Genomic DNA, 21234 nt, shown 5'->3' on the forward strand with positions numbered 1-21234 from the left:
TAACCTATTTTTAGGCATCCGTATGGCGCCACAGACCAGTCAATTGGCGGTGGTACCGTTTTAGGATTCCACCATTCTCCCCCAAAATTATTTGAATCTTTTTTTTGTAAACTTGCACTTCGTGCCTAAATTACTGTTCTTTCGAAATTATACTGACGCCAATGACATTCATTATTTTCACAACAAGAAAGAAAATAAACATATTTTATTGGCTCTGATCAGCTGGTGGGAGGATGAGGATTCATTAATTTATTGATTTATCTCTTTTGCGTTTGTCCTTCTGCAGACGCCAAGTCCTTCTTTGTGATCTCCACGTCGGGTAACCGAGCCATCTATGAGCTGGCTGCGCACACCGTGTCGGAGCAGAAGACGTAAGTCCACCTGTCATAATATTAGCTCTACACATTCTAACACCTCTCTTTTCGTCTGCTGCTGCTCTCTCACGCTGTCATGTTCGCTCCTCTCATTCAGGTGGCAGCGTCTCATCACACAGTGTGCAGAGACCATGAAGGCCAGGTTGTGAGTCCACCCCCTCCCACCCTCTCCCTGTTAGCAGTGGTGCTTGTTCACTCATATGTGTGTCTGTGTGTGTGCAAGACCACCACTTGTATTTGAACTGAACGTCCATCTGTTTGTACTGAGGACATGTGTGTGTGTGCATGTGTGTTCTTTCAGCGCTGGGCAGCGGGCTCTTGACCTGACCCACACTGGGAGGGCCCCGGCCAGTAGGGACCCTCTGCCCTCCCTGACTGGAAACGCACTGTCCACAGGTAGGAGACTTCCAGCTCTCCCTACCTCTTCTACACTCCTTCTAAACAAACTGATCGATGACCTCCCCGTTATCGCTGCACCGACGAGTCCCTAGTTCGCGCTCAAGCTAGGGGTTGAAGGTGCTACCGGTGCCCTTTAAAACAACCCGGCTCGACCATGTCTTCCCCGTCGCCCTGCAGATAAAGACGACACGTCCCCGGCTCCACGGGCCAGCGCCTCGACCACCAGCACCAACCCCTTTGACAGCATCGACTCAGACGAGGAGGAGGACGGGGAGTCGGCCCGGGTGGAAAGGGCCGATGAGGAAGAACAACAAGGAGGCCCTCGCCGACAGCGAAAGCAAGGAGAGGAGGCAGAAGAGGAGGAGGAAGATGGGGTAGACGTGGACGAGCTGGAGGCCTTCCTGGACGGAGAGATGGTCGACCGGCTGCCGCTGCTGCGAGAGAGGTCCCGCCACGCCATCGCCATCGACAGCCACGAGGACACGCACCTCGTCCTAGACCCACCCCCTTGCTCCTCCAGAGCCGAAGACGCCCTGAACACACGTGAGTACTTTAGGATGCGTGTTCGCTACCCTTTGTTTAGACTGAGGTCTTTGTTTGTGGGTTTTTTTTGGAGTTCTGCTCCGGTAAACCCATTGGTTGCCCTGCCAACTGAAAGATTAACTAAACACAGCAGCCCGGACAGAGGTACAGCATATAAACATTGGTTTTGCAGTGGCGGTTACTAATTAGCTTACATTGTTGCATAGTGATGTCATTTGCTGTATTTACTTAATAATGAAGCAAACAAAATGCTCCCTCCAGCATCAGAATTGGGCATCAGTTACCATAGCTTTCGAATAATGTTTTGTAGTATTGCCAGCTCATCCAAATCTTAAATTATTCATGAAGTAGAGGCAGTGAGCATGTAGTTACTTGTATTCCTTTTGGTCACCTCCCTTAGTTGGCCGTACTTTAGACTGTCCAATCTAACTGATGAGCCTTGTACAACTACATATTGATCAGGAACGGTGTGTGTGTCTGTCGTGATAATATCCCAGTGGCAACACTGAAGCAGCTCCTCCTGGACCACATGGTCATCGGAGAGGAGGGGCCGAAGCACAAGCAGAAGGAGAAGGAGAAGGAGAAGGAGGAGGAGGAGGAGGAGAGGATTGGGGATCAGCCTGGGGAGGAGTTCCCATGCAACGCCAGGAACTCCAACTGGGAAAGGAGGGCGCCCTCTGCTGGCTGGGCTGAGGAGAAAGCGCTGCCACGTGGAGACCCTGGGCTGGTGGAGAGACCGGCAGTCAATGGTGAGGAGTGAGCAACAGATTCAGAGCATCTGGGATAGTGTGGGCCACATGACTCCATCTCTCCATCTCTCCAACTCTCCAAGCTATAGGGACTTTAACCAAGTTCCTTTTAACAGGCCAGAGTATATCATTATTTATGTTGTATAACGTTTTCAACATAGCATTGTATGTTTGTGTATATATTTAAAATGATGATGGTATTAAGTTATTAATAAATTATAACATTGTACAATTATAACTATAAACGTTATATTATATAGAAAATCAGACAACTCATAACCAATGCATGAGAATCAATCACACTACAAACCACACCTAGTAACATTCACACTACATCCACCTGAGCTCATGGCCTCCTCCCTCCACCTCCACCCTCCACCTCCTCCCTCCACCTCCACCTCCACCCTCCACCCCCACCCTCTCCACCCTCACACCCTCTCACCCTCACACCCTCTCCACCCTCACACCCTCTCCACCCTCACACCCTCACACCCTCACACCCTCTCACCCTCACACCCTCTCACCCTCACACCCTCACACCCTCTCACCCTCACACCCTCACACCCTCTCACCCTCACACCCTCACACCCTCTCCACCCTCTCACCCTCTCACCCTCACACCCTCACACCCTCTCACCCTCACACCCTCACACCCTCTCCACCCTCTCACCCTCTCACCCTCACACCCTCACACCCTCTCCACCCTCACACCCTCTCCACCCTCACACCCTCTCACCCTCACACCCTCTCACCCTCACACCCTCACACCCCCTCTCACCCTCACACCCTCTCCCCCCTCACACCCTCTCACCCTCACACCCTCTCCACCCTCTCACCCTCACCACCCTCACACCCTCTCACCCCCTCCACCCTCACACCCCCTCCACCCTCACACCCTCTCACCCTCACACCCCCTCCACCCTCACACCCTCTCCACCCTCACACCCTCTCCACCCTCACACCCTCTCACCCTCACACCCTCACACCCTCTCCACCCTCACACCCTCTCACCCTCACACCCTCTCACCCTCTCACCCTCACACCCTCTCACCCTCACACCCTCACACCCCCTCTCACCCTCACACCCTCTCCCCCCTCACACCCTCTCACCCTCACACCCTCTCCACCCTCTCACCCTCACCACCCTCACACCCTCTCACCCCCTCCACCCTCACACCCCCTCCACCCTCACACCCTCTCACCCTCACACCCCCTCCACCCTCACACCCTCTCCACCCTTCCCCCCCTCCACCCTCACACCCTCACACCCTCACACCCTCACACCCCCTCCACCCTCACACCCTCTCACCCTCACACCCTCTCACCCTCACACCCCCTCCACCCTCACACCCTCTCACCCTCACACCCTCTCACCCTCACACCCCCTCCACCCTCACACCCTCTCACCCTCACACCCCCTCCACCCTCACACCCTCTCCACCCTTCCCCCCCTCCACCCTCACACCCTCTCCACCCATACGCACGCAGGTGGCTACGTTGTCCTGGAGTCCTGCTTCCTGGGCTCAGAGGAGAGCTACACCGACGACGACGACGACAGAGGTGGAGCTCCAGGAGACCCCGGCATCGACCTGAGTAAGCTGCTGTCCTCCTTCTCCCAGACGGGCGAGGTGGACGGGGACGGCGGCGTCCCGGGCCCCAACCTCAGCCGCCGGCTCATGACCCACCTGAGGCTGCTGCAGGCAAGCCTCCAGCACCTCAAGGTAACCCTTATACTGAGATGGTCTCTGGGGACGCTTTAAAATCAGGGTACGTGGATGGAAGAGTAATTAACATTAGTTCATGCAGTAGTACGCATGGTCATAGAGCATAGCATATAACGAACCCTATCCTATAAGAAACGTATAAATGAATATCTGATTTCACGTGAACCGCATTACCTGAGTTATGAACCCCATGAATAAATGATTACTAGACCATTAGTTAACAGTTAGATAATTGTAAGTTACGACTTATAACTGCATTGATTAATCTTAATGAATGATTAATTAATGTACCCTTATGGTAAAGTAATATATGTATTCTCTTAAACTACATCAGATAAGAAGGTGCTTTATTCAGCCCAGATGGGGCATTTGGGTTTCACGACATACAAGAAAGGACAGTTATAGTTATTAGTTAAACGATTACAATATAAAGACAAAATATACAGAAGATATGTATACATACACAATAAGAGTGATGCATAACTGTGAGTTACAAGCATTTGAGTTAGACATGCATTGTTTCAGCCGATCATAATTTATTGTATTTTGTCACCCGCAGATGACAGATTTTAGATAGCCAAACCGTTCACTTTGCTGACTTAAAGCACTCTGCCTTTCAGGACGTGGAGGATAGATATAACCAGCTATGTCATACTGTGACCGAAAGGCCTGCTGACTCAGAGGAGTACAATGGTAATTTACACTCTCTACCCTCAATACTATATACACCGTATACTCGCTCTACTCTGCACACTGGATATGCTATGCACTTTATACTCTATACACTCCATAAAATGTATACACTATATATTACACACAAACCCAAAGCACTATGTCATTTTGTTCCTTTTTGTGATCCTTTTTATTCTGTATAGCTATCTTCTGCTCTCTTTTGAATGTATGATTATTTAGTTGTATCTCTTATTCTTTCTTTATAGGTCAGGCAAACTGCTCGTCAGAGGAGCGGTGACACACACACACACACACACACACACACACACAGACACACAAACACACACACACACACACAGAAGGTGTGTGCATATATGTATATATATATATATATATATATATATATATATATATATATGCATTTTTCTCTCATAAAAATGCAGGGCATTAATAATAAAATATTAAGCTATATTAACAGGGAGCAATAAACCAAAAATAGGAGTGTAATAGTCATGAACAATAATAAACTAACCGGATGCAAAATATCTCAAGTCATCTGTAACATATACTATACTATACAAAGTGAAGAATTAATTTGACAGAATAAGGGAAGATTTGGCATGACTGACATTATCTAGGAATAATGTTATCTAGGAATGTATTTCCGTAGTTCATCCAAGCATTACCATGAAACTAGATCAGATTCGGGTGAGAACCGATTCCAAACAAAGGCCTGTTGGGAAATTTCTCCCATTCCTGCTTTGCCCCAGATCCTCCTCAACCCTCCTTAAAGGTCATGTTGTTCTACTGCCTCCTTCGGCATCTCGTTTAGTGTGTTTATAAGAAACGGAAAAAGAGATAAACTAGCATAGTCATTTGAGAAATTCTACAGAAACGATTGAGCGTTTACCTGAGGGTTTCACATTTGTGAATACACTTGAGAAACAACTTTTTGTCCCTCACCATTTCCGCAAATGATAATGAATTACTATTGCTTATACATATGAATCTCTACTACTAATTCTAATGTTTGTGTATTTATGCATTCATGCATTTTTCTATTGACCTTATCCCCACAAACACTTACACACACACACACACTAACTATACAAAATATGATACAACCTAAACCATAATATCCATGAGATTATGTCATTTGTCATTAAATCTGGTCAACTGTGAGACAAAAGTGAAGGAGTGTTAATAACTGCCTTTAACACATGTCATTGAGAAGTAACTACCGAAGCTGAAGTTTGTATGTTATGTTAAATATTTTGTTGATGAAAAACATAAAAATCGACACACTGTTCTCGTTTGAAATTAACTATATACTGAAATCACTTTTATCCGAACCCTAGCAAAATGGAAGACTGCACATTTCGAGTAAAAGCTTGGGTTGTATTGGGTTGTTTTTATTTTGCCAAGTTTTTTGCTTTCTACATAGAATATATAAATGTGTTTGGAACACTTTACATAACAATGCTTTTTATCTTTTGGATTTGTCTTATTTGTAAAAGGAAGGAAAAAAGTGAATTTTATAACCCTGTTTTAAACAAATAACGTATTTAAATATATTAAAGTTTGTCCTTTTTTTGTTTGTTTTAAACTGATATAATCATACAATGTATTGACAGAAGCTGTTGAAACAATGCCACTGAAATTGTATACTCAATATAAAAATACTAAATAGATGGTTTCAATGGTGCACTTTCTTCAGAACATTTTCAATGTATTTTCTCGTAAACACTGTTGTCTCCATATTAATGAATATAATTCCATTCAAATCAATACCATTATGAATGCGCAAAACAAATTAATGAATGAAGATATACTGAGAGATTCTGGTTCAATCTAGCATCTCTCCAATGGGGGCAGAGCTGCGACGTCGGTTTGATACTACCCGCGAGCTCACCGGAAGTACCAATATGGACGAAGAAGACGACTGCTGGGTAGCATCCGGTAGCTTCGGGTAGCAAAGACATAAACAAACCCAACTAATGACAAGGATATAGAGATTAAGATAGTGTTTCTACAACGGAACAGTGCTTTCATAAAAGCGATTAATATGATACATGTCATGTTGAATGTCAGCCACGTTCGTTTGGACGGAGAGATCATCAGCCAGAATCTGAAGCAGCTCCACTAAGTGATGGTAAGGCCTGGGATTGTATAAACAAAGCTACGAATAGAAGCCCGTTAGCTGTACAGCTAACCAAAGACATCTGGAGACAGTTAATGTATCCAAACGGGATATCACTGCGATGCGTTAATACATCTTAAGCGATGGCCAAGCATGACATGATATTACCATTTAGAAAATGATGGCAGCTGACATGTTCGCACTATGTTGCAGGAAGACAATACATCGATGCATCAAATGACCCAAAACAACAAACACAAATAACATGTAGGCCTATTTGTAAGGCCTACATTATTATATATAACTGCGAGAACCGAGCTTAATGTATATATAATCGACGTGTCACTGGTTTGCTTCGTATACTACCCCTGTCGTGTCTGTTCAGTAGCAGATGCGCTCACCTTTGCTGCAAGACTCTCATTACCCAGCTCTATAATGCTCTGACCTGCAAGGCCGAAATGGCTGCGATACATCTTACGCCTGCCTAAATTAAAGTTGTAAAGCACAGCCAGCGTGCAAGTCTGCAGCCATTCTTGTTATTTTAGACTCTCAATCTCATCAACTTCAATCACAATGACACACCCATCTGGTTACAATTTATAGAGTACAACGGCGCTTATGTAACTGCACTGAGGGGAATAACGGAAAATAATAAATGAAACTGGAATAACATTTTTATACTAATAACTTAATTAAATCCGTTTTGCATTCCTTAATTTACTATGTAATGAGTTGTGATGGGTGTGCAGCATGCAGGGAGGTTAATCTGAACGAGCATAGTAAGACATTGGTTCAGTCCTTTAGTTACCCTGACTGCCCATAATGGTGGTGGTAGATCAAGAGAGAATGAGATCTAAGCTGTGCTGACTATTATGAAGAATCTCTCCAATCCTCTGTATATGATACCATGGTAGGGTATTCTGCTGAGATCTGCAGGTCTTTATTGCCTGCCGCTCCTGTTAATCGATGCTGCCCGTCAATTCTCAGCACGGATTCAGTCTGGAGGAAGCTAAAACCAGAAAAATACAGTTCACCTCCGGTCTACTTTGCACAATGATATTTATGCTTATTAATATATTATTCACAGGCAAGCACTTCAGAGTCAAGCAAGTATAATAATATTTTTTTAATGTTTACTATATATTGTGCCTTATTTACCTAGTCACATCTGATCATTTCTGTTTACTACTGGCCTGTGTTTGCAGTTGATACTCCTCAATGTATTTAGTCTAGCCTCATGAGATAATTTTGTGTGCAGCCCATGATTCAGCTGGAGAAACCGCTGGCGACCGGCACCATGCCTGTGGTGTGGCCCACCATACTGGACCTCGGCAGGGATGAGTGCAAGAGGATACTGCGCAAGCTGGGTAAGGCTGCCCAGCCCTGCAGTGTGTGTGTGTATGTGTGTGTGTGTGTGTGATGAACCGGATGGAAATAGCAGGTAGACCCTGAGAATGGATTATGTCAATAAAGCTGTCTGCTCCCTCATTAAAGGTTTTCTCATTGCCAAATGCTTACCACGTGAATACCGTCCCGTTGTGTTGTTTTGTTTCCTCAGAGTTGGAGGCCTACGCCGGAGTGATCAGCGCTCTGCGAGCGCAAGGCGACCTCACCAAGGACAAGAAGGACCTACTGGGGGAGCTCACCAAGATCCTGGGGTAAATGCTGGTTCCCTGGTCCAAGCCAGTTCTGTGGTGTGGTGTTCTGTAGAGGGGATCATTGTCCATCGTTTGGTGTCACTTTTAAGGGACGGGTGTGAATGTAAAAATTCTCAAGCCATCAATGACCTATTTAATGCATATCCATTGTGTTACAAATGGCAAGATAATTAACACAACAGTTAATTAATTATCAGACGTCGAGCAAACATTAGTTTATTACAAAACGGTCATCAAGGCACCGAGCTGAAGGAAAGTTGGTTGTTAATATTGTTATTTATTGATGATAACTATGCTGTTATACGATATCACCAGTAAAATATGAACGATAGTTCGTACTGTATATGAAAGAAAAAACATGTAATAAACTATACGTGATTTGAGTTGGGGCTTTGAATAACCACTGGCCAATGCTCCTCATAAGCTAAAGCAATTCACTGTACAACCATCCATGAGAACACTATTTCAATTCACTGTACAACCATCCATAAGAACACTATTTCAATTCACTGTACAACCATCCATGAGAACACTATTTCAATTTACTGTACAACCATCCATGAGAACACTATTTCAATTCACTGTACAACCATCCATGAGAACACTATTTCCGTCGCCCGTCTGCCAGCATCTCCACAGAGCGCCACCGCGCCGAGGTCCGCAGGGCGGTCAACGATGAGCGCCTCACCACCATCGCCTACCAGTGAGTGTACAACCGCCCAGTCATTCTAGACCACTCCCCACCCTCCACTCACACACTCGTCACAATCCGACTGCCGGGGGGCACACGATTAGCTCCAGAACGACTGGACTACTCTTTAATACCAACTATATCCCTCCGCTGTTTAATGCATGTAAACAGCTATGACAGCCCTCCAATCAAGCCGTGCTCAACATGGCAACGTGGGTTTCGTCACCAGAGCCTTGTTTTCTCTCGCCGCAGCATGTCTGGACCCAACAGCGCCTCCGAGTGGTCCATCGAGGGCCGGCGCCTCGTTCCGCTCATGCCCAGACTGGTGCCGCAGACGGCCTTCACCGTGACAGCCAACGCAGTGGCCAACGCCACGGCCAATCAGAACGCATCCCTCCTGTTGCCGGCTGAAACGGGCAACAAAGAAGGTAAGGGGCACTATTGAACTTCCTATTTATGCCACATTTACATATATATAAATATAAAACATACTTGAATATAAGTCAATCTTAGTGTTTTTCTCTCTCCCAATAGGCCACAATTATTAAGTAGTCGTGGAACGCAGTCTTGCGTCTCTATGCATCCCTATTGAATGTCTTTTGTTAAACTGCATTACTCTGCAACACGTTGATTACCCGTCACCCCATGCAGTCGTCGTGTGCTACTCCTACACGAGCACCACCTGCACCCCCACCAGCGCCACAGCAACGGGGGGCGGGTCCCTGGCGGTGAAGTCGTCGCCGCGGCCGCCCAGCCCGGCCTCAAACGTGGTGGTGCTGCCAAGCGGAAGCACGGTCTACGTGAAAAGTGAGTGAGCGACTACCGCGATGGGACCCCCCCTGACCCCATGTCCCCCGTGGTCCCGCAGTCAGGTCACCCACAGAGGGAACCAAGATGACCACTAGGGGAATAGGGCCCATTAGCGTCCTGTCAGTACATCTCAGACTAGTGGGGAACTACGGATTAGCTCATCATTCCACTCCGTCTTGCTCAGCGTTGGCCACAGACGTCGTAAAGCCTTCAACCTCACCCTACTCAGACACGGTGGTGATGTGTTTCAACAGACAGATTTAATGTTGTCGTGGTACTTGAATATTAGAACAACACCAGTGGATTGTGTTTTTGGTTGCTAAAGAGTTACATTGCCTTCTCCGTACTTTCTCTTTCTCTTCTCTGTTTCTCTTTACCTTTTCTGTCATCTCTCTATTTCCTAACTCCCCTTTGCTCTTTCCCATCTCTCTCTCTGCCTCTGTCTCTCTCTCTGCCTCTGTCTCTCTCTCTGCCTCTGTCTCTCTCTCTGTCTCTGTGTCTCTCTTTCTCTCTCACTGCTTTCTCCTATTCCCTCCCCTTGCTCTCTCTCTCTCTCTCTTTCTCTCTCTCTCTCTCTCTCTCTCTCTCTCTCTCTCTCTCTTCCTCTCTCTCTCTCTCTCTCTCTCTCTCTCTCCTCTCTCCTCTCTCTCTCTCTCTCTCTCTCTCTCTCTCTCTCTCTCTTCCTCTCTCTCTCTCTCTCTCTCTCTCTCGCTCTCATCTCTCTGTCTCTCTCTGTCTCTGTCTCTCTCTCTCTCTCTCTCTCTCTCTCTCTCTCTCTCTCTCTCTCTCTCTCTCTCTCTCTCTCTCTCTCTCTCTCTCTCTCTCTCTCTCTCTCTCTCTCTCTCTCAGGTGTGAGCTGCTCCGACGAGGACGAGAAGCCCCGCAAGCGCCGGCGCACCAACTCGTCTGGCTCCTCCCCCGTGGTGCTGAAGGAGGTCGCCAAGGTGACGGCGCCGTCCGTCTCCAAGGGCGTGGGCCTGCCCATGGCCTCGCCCATGGTGGGGCTGTCGGCCAACAGCCCCAAGATGAGCAACATCATGCAGAGCATCGCCAACTCCCTGCCGCCGCACCTGTCGCCCGTCAAGATCACCTTCGCCAAGCCCACCATCCAGAGCACCAGCAGCACCACGCAGAAGGTACGGCGCCCCCTAGTGACGGGACACATATAGCAAGATAATTCAGGCCTGTTTGCAGTAATGAGATTTATGATGATATGAAAGGATTGACTGATTAGTATTTAATCTGGGATGGTAGAAGTTTTCCTTTTGAATATTCAGTCAAAATAACTAAATTGTATAATCTTTTTTGCACCTCAACACGGCGCTATATGTTTTTACTCCCAAACCCCCCCTACTTGGGATCAGGTGATTATCGTGACGACCTCGCCCAGCTCCAACTTCGTGCCCAACATCCTGTCCAAGTCCCACTCTCATGGCAACAGCGGCAGCGCCGCGGCCCTCTCCAAGCTGGTGTCCACCTCCATGCTGACGGCCGCCAGCCACAAGCAGACGGTGGTGTTCCCCAGCGCGGCCACCGCCGTCGCCGTGACGGCCGTAGTGTCAGCCAGCCCAGCGGCCGTCATGTCCACCGTCGCTCAGTGTATGTGTTCACGTCTTCACTGTGTCCATTGTCAATTGTGAAGCAGAGTACAGTGTTTGGCTTTTCTCACATAATGGATGTAGCAGGATCACTAACCTCAAGATGGATATGCTTTATTTCATGCCCATTTATTAAATAGCCTAATTTTAGGCAAAGCTTTTAGTTGAAAGGGTCACTGCACAATACCAATGCAATTAAAATAAAATCAATTTTATACTTTACAAGTGTAACTAAGTTTTAACAGATTTCAACCTTTTAGACGTTGAAACTCCGTGAAACGGAAGCGTGTGCACATGGCTTCCATTAAAGCCCCAGACTGCCAACATAACTTCCCCCTTGTCCCTCCAGGCTCTGCGTCTGCTGGCGTGAAGGTGGCGTCGGCTCGTCTGCCCTCCCCAAAGACCATGGCGGGCTCGCCCACCCAGATCATGGCCCAGTTCCCCAAGCAGCTGCAGCAGCAGCAGGGCGCCACCATCAGCGTCAGCCAGGCCCAGGCCTCCTCCTGCACCAGCTCCAGCATGCCCGGCTCCAAACCCACCATTCAGATCAAGCAAGAGTCAGGTAACCCCCCCTTCCCCATGTATGGTTTGTTCATCAGAAGCATACAAAAACTACTAGCAATGTTTTTTCTTTTTTCTTTTACCCAGCTAAGGCTCAAATCTTTCCGCCATTGGCTGGTGGCAGGGGTTTATTTCGAGCCCTGTTATACTATACATTTCCATTTTTGCTTTGGTTAAGGTTGTTTGTGTTTCCGAGGACTTATTAGCCTAGCCTAACTATCGCTGCAGAGATCGGAACCGCTGTTTCGTCATGAAGTTCTCATATTGTTCGCACTACATGTCACGGTTTGAGACTGCTGTTTGACCATCCCGTGTGTGTGTGTGTGTGTGTGTGTGCAGGTGTGAAGATCATCACCCAGCAGGTGCAGCCCAGTAAGATCCTGCCCAAGCCCTCCTCGGTGGGCCTGTCCAGCAGTAGCTCCTCCCCCATCATGGTGGTCAGCAGCAACGGAGCCATCATGAGCACCAAGCTGGTGTCCCAGCCGACAGGTAGCCCAGCCCACCTGCCGTAGTAGTTACAGTCGACCCTCTTAAGTCACAGTCCTTCCCCTCATTAGTCCAAGTTCACCCCTCTGTTGATCCCAGTCCTCCCCCCTATTTGTCCCAGTCCAGCCCCTCGTTAGTCCCAGTCCTCCCCCCTATTTGTCCCAGTCCAGCCCCTCGTTAGTCCCAGTCCAGCCCCTCGTTAGTCCCAGTCCAACCCCCTATTAGTCCCGGTCCACCCTCCCCCCCCCCTATTAGTCCCAGGGTAGCCCTAGAAGTTAGTAGTAAGGTTTGGGTTAGTATTAGTGATGGGTTAGTAACAGGGTTCTTGTGTTTTTATATCTGTTGTGTTTCCTTTGTGAGCCTAGAACTAACCAGAAACCAACCTCTTTGTGATTATAATTGCTGATTCCTCAGCCACCCAGACCACCTACACCAGGCCCACGGTCAGCCCCAACATGAGCGCCCGCATCTCGGCGGCGGCGGCAGCGGCCGGCGCCACCTACGTGAAGACCACGAGCGGCAGCATCATCACCGTGGTGCCCAAGTCTCTGGCCACGCTCGGAGGGAAGATCATCAGCAGCAACATCGTCTCTGGTGAGACCCCGGACTCACTGGCGGCACTTTCACTTTGATTCGAGAACAGCTCCTTGAATATGTCTGGATGTTAATGATTATTACGTCTTGTCCTGACGAGGAAAGATGAGATACAACTTCTGTTGCCTGTTTTGACAATTTAGCTTTGTGAGCTACTGCAGCGCTAATCACACAATAATTGTCTTCCTTTTGTCTTGGGAAAGGTAGCTATGGTCATGGGAGTTGAGGGGAGGCAGGGATTTGACTGTAACAATCATATCAGCAATGAAGTGTTTTAGTAAAAGATGACAGCGATTTAATTTTACACAGGTTTTTATTTGTATTGTTCTGTTATCTTTTTCTGGCCTAGGCACCACGACTAAAATCACCACCATCCCGATGACGTCCAAGCCCAACGTCATCGTGGTCCAGAAGACCACGGGGAAAGGAGCCACCCTCCAGGGGCTGCCGGGCAAGAACGTGGTCACCACGCTGCTCAACGCCGGGGTCAGTGCTCACCTCCCTGATCACAGCACGCACTGCAAACTGCTGTGGGGAGATCATGGTCGTGTACCTTCACCTTGGGCAGACACACTACCGAAACTTCAATGTACATTTAGCCATTTAGCATTTTTGTAATTGGTCGATATTTATATTAGTTTTATCAGTAATGGTACAAAGTTGCATCAATATTCAATGAAAACATGCCAAAGAAAACAAACTGAGGCCGTTTATGGCGTTTCCGAGGTAGGTCAGATGTTCAGGACCCAAAAACAAATATCGCAGCTATGAACAGGTGTTCCCCGTCTGTAACTCTACTGTATGGAGTGTGTGTGTGGGGGGGGAAGAGTCTGGTGGTTTGCGTTGCTGACGCCGTACGCTCTTGCGGCAGGGTGAAAAGAGCTTGCAGGCGGTCCAGGGCACCAAGCCGGCCATCATCACCGCCTCCAGACCCATCACCAAGATGATCGTCACGCAGCCCAAGGGCATGAGCTCGGGGACCCAGGCCACGGCCACCAAGATCATCCCCACCAAGATAGTGTACGGCCAGCAGGGCAAGACGCAGGTGAGTACGGCCGCCGCGCGGCCTGGTCCACGGTTCAGCGGGAACCCGGGTTGTCCTCTGAACACAATCCGAATTCATTTGCACTCACGTTTTCCTTAAATTTTCCAGTGAAAGCATCATGGGGTTCTCACGCCGTCTACTACGGCTGATGAGTCAGTAGAGTCGGCCCTTCGGCCGGTTTGTTTGACAATTGGTTTATTTATTTATTTATTTCGAGTCCTCAACAAATTGATTAATCCATTTATTTCAAGTCAACTGATTGGTAAATCCATTGGATGGACACCTAAAACAACGCATGTGTAGCCAATCAATTAACCTCTTTCTTCAACGCCATGTTGGCTCGGTCAAGCTTGTGGGCCCTGTATGTTGAATCATTTGGGGGGGGGGGGGGGGGAAATGATCATTGATAAGGGAGATCCATGGATTATTTTATTGATTTATTAAAAAAAAAGTATATGCATAACTATTTGTGTGCCTTACAGGTGCTGATCAAGCCCAAGCCGGTGTTCCAGGCGGCGGTGGTGAGCGAGCAGACCCGGCAGCTGGTGAGCGAGACCCTGCAGCAGGCGTCCCGCTCCTCGGCGGAGGTGGGCCAGAGCCAGCCCCCCGGGGCGGAGGGGGCGGCGCCCAGGGACGAGACCCCCGCCGGCTTCCCGGACGAGACCCCGCACACCAGCGCCACCCAGGGTACGCAGGAGGCATGGCGCCCCCATATAGGAAATGTCTGTTAAACTGACTTGTTTGGTATTTTTATGTACTTTATTTTTTTATTTATTTAAATGCTGTATGTATATATGTACTCGTATTCCTTTTTTCCTGTGCGTTTCACCACACGTTTTTGTGTTTTTTGTTTGTAATATTTATTTTATTGTTATTACTGTCCTTTACTTCTTCTACCACCCATATCTTCCTTCTCCGCGATTAGCATTTCCTCTATCTTCATTGAATCCACACAAGATTGTACGATTTGGACTGATTGAACAAAGAAAAGGCATCTGTATGCTGTATTATTATAATTTTTAACGGAAGTAATTCATGTTGTCCGTACTTTACAAATACACCAACAAACCTTTACACACATCCCTAACCCTCTCATGTCTGTATGTCTACCTTTTGGTTTCCCTCCAGACGCTCAGCCTGTAGTTCACCTGGTGACCACTAGGGAGCAGGATTGGATGGAGCAGGAGGTGGTGGAGTCCAGTCCCACCACCACCATCATCTACCAGGACATGTCTGTCGGGGAGTCCCAGTCCGCCACCTCCACCATCAAGGCTCTGCTGGAGCTGCAGCAGCAGACCACCGGTTAGCGACACACACACCTCAGCAAACCCTGCTGTTGCCTATGCATCGTGATCAGGCATACAAATAATTGAGTATTCTTGATTATTATGTCGATAAGAACAATTACAATTTGTCACACGACAAAAATGTGCCTTCTTGCCACTTAAGTGGCTTTCCCTGGCTCCTCCGATAGAGACCAAGGCTGAATAAGCCATTTATTTGACTGAACTTATGAGTGAATGCCAGAGTGATGGTGCTTTAAATTATTTTACAGCATTTCTGCTACATAAACGTAGCGTAGCTATTTCCATCCTACGTAAACTGCACATGGAGCACAACTGTGATAGCTCTTTCTAGGTTTATAGAGAACTTGAGACTTTATTTGTAACCTACATAAACAGGATTTCCAGTAAATGAAAGTGGCAGTGCTTCTTGCAAAAACAACAGCAACAAGACTTTCAGTAAACAGAAGCAACTCTATCTGCAATAGGGGTGGATAAATAAGGGATCTGTCAAGGTGTGTGTTTGTGTGTGTGTGCATAAGGGTGGCAGTGTGTGTAACCCGCTGGAGGCCCAGGTGAGATCAGTGTTCACAGTCCCGGTGGCCTTGTGAAAGAAACTGTCCTAGTCTCTCTGCTTCTGCTGCATCACTGCGGAGACGCTTGCCTGACCACCGCAGCAGAAACAGTTTGCTGGTGGGGGTGAGGATCCATCATGATCCTACAGGCTGCGGTTCTGCAGCACCTCCTGGTGTAGAGGTCCTGTCGGGAGGGGAATACAGTTCCATTAGGGGGTACTGTGCAGCCCAACACACTGCCTCTCCTATCCTGAGTGTTTTGCCTCCTTCTCTGGGTTCCAGTGAAGGAGAGGGCTGAGGCCAAGCCCCGGCAGCACACCATAGACCTCAGCCAGATGGCTGTTCCCCTCCAGCAGGCCCAGGACAAGAGGCAGGCCCCGGCCCCGCCCTCCACCGCCACACCTATCATCACCACTACCGCCTCCTCCTCCTCCGAGGCCGACGCAGCCCTGGAGCAGCACACTGCAGGTGGGCTTCACCTGAACCACAAACCACGGGTCACAGCTCCACTTGAACCTCAGGAGGGGTTAGTGTAGGGGCCAGGGGTCAAAGGGTCCTAGGTTGGGTTCGGGTTCCCCGGTGATGGCCACATGCTCCTAGTCATGGATCTGAACTCCCTGTTGCTAAGTTGCTTTGGATAATAATAGTTAACTTCTACCAGCCAATGGCTGATGGGTTTAACTATTTGGCAGCTGAAAAACAAGGTTGAATATTTAAAGAATTGTCTGGCTGGTCGATTCTTTTCCAATCTGGCAGTTAGAAAGTACATTTTGAACCCTGGGTAACGCAATAAGTTATTCGAGTGCATTGGTAATAACTCCTTCATAGCCAGTTTTCACACTTGTTGAAAAGACATTACTTGTAATAAACATGTAAAAAGTCTTTTGGTTTCTATTCTCCCGGCATCGATTTGCTTCCTCAAACCAAAAGGGAAACCTGGATTTCCATATTGTAATCCAATCCAAGCATCCAAGCAAATACACCCTAGTGGGGAAAGCACCAGCCCACAGCAGTGTACTTCATGACACACGTGCTGACCTCTGTGGTTCCAGGTAAAGGCGGTCGCGTGGGAGCGTCCTCCGAGGCAGAGGACGGGGTCATGTCGTCCGCCCAGCCGCCCGGCAGGATGCTGAAGACCCCCGGGCAGCTCACAGTGGTCACCAAGGTGGTCTCCACCACCTCGGCAGAGTCCCTCCTCGGCCTCAAGGTAAAGCTGCGGGCGGGCTTTAGCCTCAATGTCCCGGTGCATTCCTGCCCGAAAACCTTATGCCATTCCTGACTGCTGATTAGTTGAATTATCCCTTTCCCTTCAAGAGAAAGATAATGATTTAGGTATCTGAAATGATCGTAAAAGGGCAGAGATAACGCAGAAGAATTGTGATGAAAATTATTTTAAAATAGCAGTTGGTTCACTAGTGGGATAAAACGACACAAATCAAAGTGGACTAATGAGTGGATTATACATGCTGCTGTTATAGGGGGTTGAGGCCACATGAACGGGAGGTTCGTTTTCCTGATTAAACACGCGCAATGCAGTCAACCCCTCCATCTGCCTCCCTGCAGCCCGCCGTCAGCCACGCCAAGCCCCACAGCACGCTGGAGGCGGGGGAGCTGGAGGGCGACACGTTGGACCCCCAGACCGGCCTGTTCTACCGCTCTAGCCAGCCCGCCGCCCACCCGCAGCCCTCCTCCTCGCAAGCCCCGCCCACCCCAAGCTCCGGCCCCGCCCCTGTCCTAAGCCCCGCCCCCCCGCCTCCACCCCAGCTGCAGAGCCGGCCCCAGATCAGCCAGCCCTCCCCTTCGTCGGCCACGCCCTCCTCCTCGTCATCGTCGTCCTCGCCCGTGGTCTCCATCGGCGCCGCCACCCACTGCCTGGTGAAGAAGCTGGTCCGACAGCCCCCGCCCAAGCCCGCCGCCACCCTGACCCCGGCCCCGGCCCCGCCCACCCTCACACACAGTCCCAAGGAGAAGCCGCTGAGCACGCCGGGGCCCAAAGCGGGGCCCAAAGCGGGCTCTGTAGCTACCGCCGCCCCCACCACCACCACCGCCGCCGCCGCCGCCGCTGCCACCAAGCCCCCACTGACGCCTCAGCTCCCCCGGCTCCAGCAGGCCCCCACAACGGCCCACCACAGGCCCATCCACGCACCGCTGTCCCAGCCGCCCCCCCTCCAGGCCCACCACCCGGTGGGCACGGAGAAGAGCTCCTCCTCCGGCCAGGTCAGTACCGCCCCGCGTAGCGTTGACCCTAACAGGGTTGATGGTTGATAGTTTGACCTTTCTTTGTATACGTTAAAGGGGACATTTTATACCACCAGGTGTGAGTATACAGATCTACCAGGCTCCCCAGTGGACTGAAGTAAACCTTGCTCATCTATCCAGCACAGATCTAGGTGGACACGCCCACTTGTGATGTCAGAAGGGGCAGATTTTCGAAACGGCTTGCAAGGGCTAATCACACTCACACCTGGTGGTATAATATGTGTCCTTTCATGTGCCATTAAATCAGGTCTGCACCTAGTGGAACCTGGGGTACACATTGCCCTTCTGTTTTTCAACGCAACACGCGTTTGCTTCACAAAACAACGGGGGTGTCTGAGGGGCGTAGTGGCCCGGGTGAAACTCTAATCTCCCTCACGCTGTCCCGCCCTCAGCAGCAGCAGCCAATCATCACGCAGAGTGCCACCGTCACCAAGATCACGTTTGGCGGGAGTCACCACGCGCCCTCGCCGCACTTTGCCGCCGTGCGAGCGGATGCTGTGGCAGCTGCCGCGGCGGCGGCGGCGGCCAAGCTCGCGGGGGCCTCTGCGTCCGCAGCAACGGTGGCGGCGGAGCCCGGCTCCTCCAAGCCCTCGGGGTCGTCGGACATCCTGAAAATCTCCATGATGGAGGCGGAGATCGACCCCAGCGTGGAGCCCATGGTGGTGGACTCGTCCAGCGACCGCAAGGCCCCGGGCCTCCTCCTCCACCACCACCACCACCTCCATCACCACGACGACGGGGGCGCTGCGGCGGTGCCGGCCACCTCGGACATGATGGACGCGGGCCAGCTGATCAGCAGCACGGGGCCCACGGCCCACCGCCCGGCCCACCTGAAGGCGGAGCGCGGCGGGCCCTTCGGACGCCTCGGGGCCCTGGTGACCCAGAGGAAACAGGAGGACATGGACGTGATCGAGGTGAGTTCACAGGCCGTCCACCGGGGGGGGTACCTGGCACTGTGCGTCCCCAGGTGTCGTTCAGTAATATGACAAGCCTGTGTGAGAAACTAGAGCACTAGAGGGGACAAAGGCCGGCTGGCAACCGGGGGCAGATCCCTTCCTTCAGACTGTGCACAGAGACATTCACGACAATGTAGTCGCAATTGCCATGTTCTCGACCAGATGGCACTGTCCCTGAGCTGTTTGCCATGCTTCATTTATTGAAAATTGGCTTTAATGTGAGGAGAAAAGTGCATGATAAGAGGGTCCTTTTTCACCAAGCATCCACCCCGGTTCCAAACCACCTTCTGTTTCCGGGAATTTTGAACCAAGATAGCTGCTAAGTGAATAAAACCCATCACCAATGCCCAGTTAAACAATAGCTAATCTAAATCCATGCAATCATGGATGAATCAGCGGTGCACCACTAACGACTTCCCCGATGCGCGGGGGCTTCCCTCAGGTGATCCCACAGTTCTCCATCCTGCCGGACTCGAGCCAGTCCAACGTGGTGGTGGAGCCCAGCGGCTTCCTGGAGATCACCAACTACACCAGCCAGCAGCTGGACCAAGACGGCCCCATGTTGGAGCCGGAGGTGGACAGCAGCAGTAACGACGACGATAGCAGTATGGCTGGACCGCCCTAGCCACCACACACACGTGTACAACAACACATGGACACACACAACCACACATGCGCGCCGTTACAACTGTCCCAACACCACTGCCATATATTCCCCTTGATCGGTGGATCCCAAACATCAGTTTTTATTTTTTCAGTTCCTTTTTATTTTATTATATTTTATTTTATTTTTTTATAAACACAAATATTCGGTAACCCAGTTCTCACGTAGCGCTTTTTTGTGTATAAAAGTGTACAGTACTTTCTATGAGTGAGGTCGAAATGAACATTTCCCTGGCTGTCGCGTGGTGAGCGTAGGAGACGTAGGAATATGTTTGGGACACGATTCAGGACCAGCAGCACATTGATGAAGAGCAGGCAAGGCCTTCCAAGAGGACAGCACAGCGCTGTCTCAGAGGGGAGATTGTACAGTGTTTGGAAGGTGAGAGACATCCGTACATATACCTGGGGCTTTTGGCCCTGCGTTTGGGTCCATCTGTTGAAGAATATCAACAATGTTCAGGACTACGGCTGTTTCAGATGACACGCTTTGACTTTGTATTCCACGTACGGTTAACACGCATTGCCCCACCACGGTTTTCTGAGAAACATTTTTTAAGTGATCTTTATTTTACTAAAATTACCTTGGGAAGAAGTTGGAGATGAGAAATGTATTATCCACAGTCAAGAAGAATACAAGCTGAGAAAAATCTACTTGGGATGAAGAAGTAAAATGTGTAATATTTGTGATATTGTCCTTTTTAACTGACTAAACAAAGGTGTTGAAGAATATACCATTTTTGTAAATAACATTCTGGTAAACGGCGCTGAAGGGAGAAAACAAAAGTATGCATTTGTTTTGCATAGTCATAGCTTTACCTATTGTTGTTTTTGTCTTTTTCTTGCCTTTATATTATTCAAACTAGAAGACTAGTTGGAAAAAAAATGTTTAAGCTGTTCAATAAACCAGCTATGAGCATTTGTGAATGTGTCATTTTAAATTCGGATCACTTGTTAAGGCTTGGGCGGGGGCGGGAACAGTAAAGCAGAACATAATAACTCCATACAGAATCGCTTCGTCACAGTTTAACTCTACTGTGCACTAAGCAAATGCCCGAGTCTCTCATCTTCTGACTTCTTTGTCGTTTTATTACACTACTTTGCTGAGTCAACATTTATTATTTATCCTGCTTTCAGTTCACTGAAAGCACCTCATACAACGTCTTCTTTGACCTCGGTAATTGAAGTCGGGTTTTTTCCCTGGTTGCATTTGCTTAAACAACCTGCATCCCTGTCATTTAATACGCAGGGATTTTCCACCGATATCCTGTTGAGGGAGCAAAGGTTAGGCAAGCGAAACTGAAAAATGTGACGATAGGGATCAAAGTAATGCAAATGGGAATATAAAAAGGTGGCAATGCAGAAGTCCCCTCTTTCCCCATTGATGCTTTCTATTTGGTAACAATTAATTTAAGTTAGGTCTCATTGCACTATATCCTAAATATTGGATTTACAGA

At 49.0% G+C, this 21234-nt stretch overlaps 2 protein-coding genes across 5 annotated transcripts in view; both read left to right on the forward strand.

The window, feature by feature from the left end:
- The window catches only part of LOC307076517 (rho guanine nucleotide exchange factor 12-like), a 25387-nt gene extending 20544 nt beyond the window's left edge, over positions 1–4843 (forward strand). Inside the window, exons 29-36 of one of the 2 annotated variants that reach the window (XM_079737549.1) lie at positions 287–371; positions 472–519; positions 676–770; positions 951–1316; positions 1814–2065; positions 3554–3786; positions 4410–4482; positions 4728–4843. In XM_079737549.1, the coding sequence (XP_079593675.1) occupies positions 287–371; positions 472–519; positions 676–770; positions 951–1316; positions 1814–2065; positions 3554–3786; positions 4410–4482; positions 4728–4759 (1184 nt within the window). In that variant the 3' untranslated portion in view covers positions 4760–4843. The remainder of the gene's footprint in view (positions 1–286; positions 372–471; positions 520–675; positions 771–950; positions 1317–1813; positions 2066–3553; positions 3787–4409; positions 4483–4727) is intronic. The other variant, XM_079737550.1, reaches the window with a different exon arrangement.
- Positions 4844–6404: 1561 nt separating this feature from the next.
- Positions 6405–20658, forward strand: emsy (EMSY transcriptional repressor, BRCA2 interacting). 3 transcript variants are annotated; one of them, XM_079737774.1, is made up of 20 exons: positions 6405–6613; positions 7860–7968; positions 8160–8259; positions 8888–8962; positions 9203–9378; positions 9602–9757; positions 10610–10896; positions 11125–11359; positions 11708–11920; positions 12259–12408; positions 12820–12999; positions 13349–13485; positions 13871–14044; positions 14527–14731; positions 15173–15346; positions 16185–16370; positions 16955–17109; positions 17466–18119; positions 18554–19075; positions 19560–20658. In XM_079737774.1, exons 1-20 carry the CDS (start codon positions 6611–6613, stop codon positions 19740–19742), a joined length of 4074 nt encoding a protein of 1357 aa, XP_079593900.1. In that variant the 5' UTR covers positions 6405–6610; the 3' UTR covers positions 19743–20658. The 3 variants fall into 3 exon arrangements, with proteins under 3 accessions (XP_079593900.1, XP_079593901.1, XP_079593902.1); XM_079737775.1 differs by having other exon boundaries at positions 18557–19075; XM_079737776.1 differs by having other exon boundaries at positions 13880–14044.
- Positions 20659–21234: the final 576 nt, after the last annotated feature.

Source organism: Pollachius pollachius, assembly GCF_949987615.1.
Source record: "Pollachius pollachius genome assembly, chromosome: 6".
NCBI classification, from domain to species: Eukaryota; Metazoa; Chordata; class Actinopteri; order Gadiformes; family Gadidae; genus Pollachius; species Pollachius pollachius.